This window comes from Fomitiporia mediterranea (assembly GCF_000271605.1).
Source record: "Fomitiporia mediterranea MF3/22 unplaced genomic scaffold FOMMEscaffold_11, whole genome shotgun sequence".
NCBI lineage: Eukaryota > Fungi > Basidiomycota > Agaricomycetes > Hymenochaetales > Hymenochaetaceae > Fomitiporia > Fomitiporia mediterranea.
Window position 1 is genome coordinate 407,322 of NW_006760396.1, and position 4,552 is coordinate 411,873.

At 43.6% G+C, this 4,552-nt stretch overlaps 2 protein-coding genes across 2 annotated transcripts; one reads left to right on the top strand and one right to left on the bottom strand.

Annotated features, from left to right (window-relative positions):
* Positions 1-537: 537 nt before the first annotated feature.
* Positions 538-1,323, top strand: FOMMEDRAFT_30958 (uncharacterized protein; the record flags this gene model as incomplete). Its single annotated transcript, XM_007269790.1, has 4 exons — positions 538-627; positions 655-667; positions 711-801; positions 858-1,323. The coding sequence occupies 4 exons, from the start codon at positions 538-540 to the stop codon at positions 1,321-1,323; spliced, it is 660 nt and encodes a 219-aa protein (XP_007269852.1).
* A 1,719-nt stretch (positions 1,324-3,042) lies between these two features.
* Positions 3,043-3,804, bottom strand: FOMMEDRAFT_92837 (uncharacterized protein; the record flags this gene model as incomplete). Its single annotated transcript, XM_007269849.1, has 1 exon — positions 3,043-3,804. The coding sequence occupies one exon, from the start codon at positions 3,802-3,804 to the stop codon at positions 3,043-3,045; it is 762 nt and encodes a 253-aa protein (XP_007269911.1).
* Positions 3,805-4,552: the final 748 nt, after the last annotated feature.

A 4,552-nucleotide genomic window follows, 5' to 3' on the forward strand; every position in this document is an offset into this window, starting at 1 on the left:
GTTTTCCAAGCTTATATGTTGAGTTTTGAAGGAATGAAAATTCAAATATTAAGAAAACATGAAAAACAGTGTATTTTCACTATAACTCAGTCAAATCTTGCTCAAATTTAATAATTAAAGTGTCTATTTGAAGCATATTTAAAAAACATGAGTTTATGTCAAATAATCACTGAATTATGTACAGAATTGAGTGAGAAATAGTTATTTTTTGTTTTGTTTACTTTTGTGACAAAAAATGATGAATCATCAAGTGTGACAATACTTATGAAAAGGGCAGTAAATTGTTCTGACATGTGATATGGTAGCTCAAGGTACACTTGCTCCCAATCAACGACCAGGCATTATCCCTGAGTTTCTTTATGGTAATATCAATGAGGGACAATCGCGGGAATCAAAGTACAATCTAACATTTGGGGTTAACAAGCAAATTGATTGACGTTAGCCAATATATATATATATATAACAAGGAATAAGTGAGACATTTGTCTCTACGCGAAACAAGCCTTCTCTCTTTCCCCTTCCCCTGTACCCGTTACAATGAAGTCTGCACACACACAGGAGGCCACACAAACTCTCTCCGAACAGCAACGACCACGCAGAATGGCCACAGATTCAGACAGTATCACAGTAAGCACATTGTGTTACTTTTTCTAGACAAACCCTAACGGTGCATGAATTTCCACGGCTAGACTATCTAAACGAACATTTAGGCACTGGTGACGACTCAGACGATATGTCTTTTACCGAAGAGGAGCTAGAGGAGTTTGCCAAATCGCCTATGTTCGCAATGATAAGTGAAGCGTAAGTACAGTAACATATATAGTCAAATATGGAGAGGTCCTGACCCGTTTTCTTAGTGTCGAACGTGCTTCTGATGAGTTAAAGCGCGAGATAGGGCTCCGCCCAGATGGCACTCCAATAAACTACAAGGTTCGTGACAAGCACAAAGGCAAGAAGCGCAAGATAAACGATGCTGCTCCCTCTTCCAAAGTGGTCACAGCAGAAGCTTCGCGCTCGAGCGGCGACCACCGCACAGAGGTTGCGCGGCTCAAGTCACGGGAGCGCGTGGACAAGCCAGACGGTAAACAGAATTTCGGAATGGGCGGCAAACGAGAAGACAAACTTGATGAAGAAATCGCCCGCCGCCGTAATGAATTGATTGCGAAACTGCGAGAACTTAACACGGAGATCGACAAGGAGTATTGCCGCCTTAGGAGGTTGGATTATTTTCGCTTTTGCAGGGTTTCTGATGATTCCCTGGAAAAAGAAAAGGCGAAGAAACTTGCAGGCGAGATTATAAGGGAGGAAGGTTTACGGTTGTAAATATTGCGCAGACAGGCTCTTCATGCGCTGACAGTATACCACCAAGTTGCGAATGATGCAATTGTAGGCCTTACTTCTGCTATCTGGTTCTCCTCAGCAGAGCCAGCACAACAACGCTTCATGGGCTCATAATCCAGCAAGGACCTGCGAACCCGTATTAAATTGGAGGAGGAGGCAAGTTATGTGCATTTCACACGTGTGCCGCCATGCGCGTTAGGTAAGGGTTATGATTACGTAAGCTATAAGATCTCTTTATCCTGCGTTGCGCGTCTAGAGTACGAGTGGAAACTCCCTAGTTTCCCACAGTGAGGATTACCACAGAGGTTTCCCACGAGGTAAACCTCACTACCACAAGGGTTGCCGGAAATTGGCCTGTGGAAAACTCAAATGTATTAGTCATACATAATATTATGTCAGTAGATAAATTAAGAAAAAATGCCTCACCCTGACGAAAAGCAAGGAAAATAGATAGCTTGAGAGTGTATATACTCTATGTCTGTCATTTTATTAGGTTAACATCTCCTATTTTGCTTGACATTCTTTCAGATACTCCTTCATTTGAAGGAGTACACTCTGATAAAACTGGAGAGGTACAAGTGATAGATATGGACAATATTTCCAGTACCTCTTCAGACAATTTACAAATTTTGAACAATAATAAAGCCTGGTCAATGTAATTAGTTGCCTCTTTCTTTTTATTTCTCTTAGATATATCTATTTATTATGTATGTTTCAACACTGGTAGACTATAAAACACAATAAAATTGCTCTCAGCAGTATAACCAATGTCTGAAATTAATATTGTACCTAAATTTTCAGCTCAATAGAGGTAAACGACACAAAATTCTTTAAAATTTCCTTTTTGGAACATTATAATGATATTACTAATACGCTGACTAAGTGTTGTCCACGCGAGGTTTACCACGCCTCCAGAGCCCCAGCAAAATGACCTGTGGAAAACTAGTTTCCCACAGGCTCTCGGGAGTTTCCACTCGTACTCTATGCGCGTCGTCTTGAACTCTACGCAAACACAGAAAATAGGCATTCCTTCCCTTGCGCCTGACCAGACCAACTACTGATGCTTATATCAAGTTAATGATTCTCGGTGAAAATTGCTGGGTTCCTGTTTTCGTGGATGTTTCTACGTCAATAGGACCGGTCAAACAGGCCAAAAATCCTTTGCAAATTCCTGTCGGCGGCTGGCTACGAGCATTGAATGGCGGCTTGTTTATTTGGGTTCCTCCGAGGCATTGAGCGATTCAAGCCAGACTAAGTGTCACGCGCGAAGTTTGCATCACGGACGAGGATAGGCGGCTGATGTCGATTGTCAACATCCGCCAGCAAGAACCAGATTAACATCATGGGTGCTGCAGGAGTGGGCGGGTGGAGCTGTTTCTGCCATCCAACTTTCTTCTCCTAATTTCTTCAAAATATTAATAGCCGTGGTGGTGGCTTCGTGCAGTGGCGGAACGCCATCCTTCATATAATACATACTTTTCACGTTGCATTTCAGATATGGGAAGGCTAGTGACGATTCGTCATTACGATGCAAGAGGATTAGAGAAGATTACACTGTGTTAAAAGGTCGGAATTGCCATTACCGTGCCGCATTTCGACTGAGGCATCCTGGGAGAGGAGGAAGGTAGACAGACGGGTCTGAGCTCCGGCGACAGATTCGGATATAAAAAGGGTGGAGGAACCAAAGGCCGAAATTGTGCTTTACACAGTCATTAATCCCATTCCTCGTTCTAGGTATTCCATCACGTCCTCGACTACACCCATTTGGCGTGCACCGCACGAGCCTCCTTCGACGTGCTGGCAAAGAGAACTGAGTGCGCTGAACTCCTTGTTGCAGCCGCGCTTCGGACAGTGGTACATTTTCTGGAGGTGGCGCGGGCTCCTCAGGTGTTGATTGAGTGCGTATAACGTCCTAAATTCCTTCCTGCACAAAAAGCATTCGTATGCCTGGCCATTCCAAGAACGTTCGGTCGCATAATATTCGGGTTCGGAAGAAGGGTATTTCGTCCCGTCGGGTCCATTTATCATGCGCGCAGGATTTGTGATGACGTTCTCTCTATCGTACCGTGCGATAAATGCGTTGATGTCCTTTCGCGTAATGCCAGATGGGCAGGTGCCAGTCTCTGCATGGAGAACCAAGTAGGACAAGTGGGTGAATTTCTTGCCGCACAGCCTTCCTGGGCATTGTATCAATTTTGGTGTGTGACGAGATGAAGCATGGTGTTGTTCCAGATTATTTTGCGAGGAGATAAAGAATCTGTCGCATTCACGACAATAGTGGTGTTCAGATTCGTTGTGTTTCGCATATGCATCGGATGTGGTGAATATCTTTTCGCAGGCCCAGCATACAAAATGCTTCTCGTCCCCATGTTTGAGAAGTGCCTCCGTGTCGCCGAATTTCAAATAGCAAGCAGGGCAACGAATATAGAAATTGTTAGTGTGCCCATCGGCGCAGTGCTCCATCAGAGCGTCATGGGAAGGCAACTCGATCCTGCAGGAACCAAAAAAGTAACGTTTCTTTGGTTTGTGGGTAGTAGGCGACTTCAATTAATTGGCAGAGGGACTTGCAGAGAGAGATCGGCATCAGAAAAGTAAGATCCCGTGTGCAGCGCAAGTCCCTCAAAATTGAAGTGACGACTTGCAGAGGATCTGCAAGTACTTAGATAATAATGTTTATATAATTAAATATAATTATTTTAATCTCAAAATGGAAATTTTGGATTCAGATGTGAGACATGAGTGCTGTTACACAAAAAAAATACAGAAATTGTCCCCCTGTCATCCTCAGACGTCTAAGATGGACCCAAATAACCCCTAGGATCCTTCTCAGCATCAAAATCAGTCACAGACACTAGTAACAGTTCTACCAGGCATGCAAATGCATGCATTTAACTAGCCAACTCCTATACATACCCAGCTTCAACCAGGTTTCTTGTCTCCCAATTCACCTAGTCCTGCCCCAGTGCTCATACACTTGGTCAAGAATTTCCTGAGAATGCTTCAGCTCTGTTAGCATTCAATACTCAACAATTTCAACAGTCTCCAGGTCTTCAGATGCAGAATTCAGCTCACAATGCATCTCCAGCTCTACAGCTGAACAAGAAAGCATGTCTCTAGCACCTGAGAAGTCAAATATAAGGCAGGAGAAAGAGAAACCTGTGCCAAGAAAGAAAGGGAAGGTATGTACCATTCTTCTTCTGCATTACTTTTT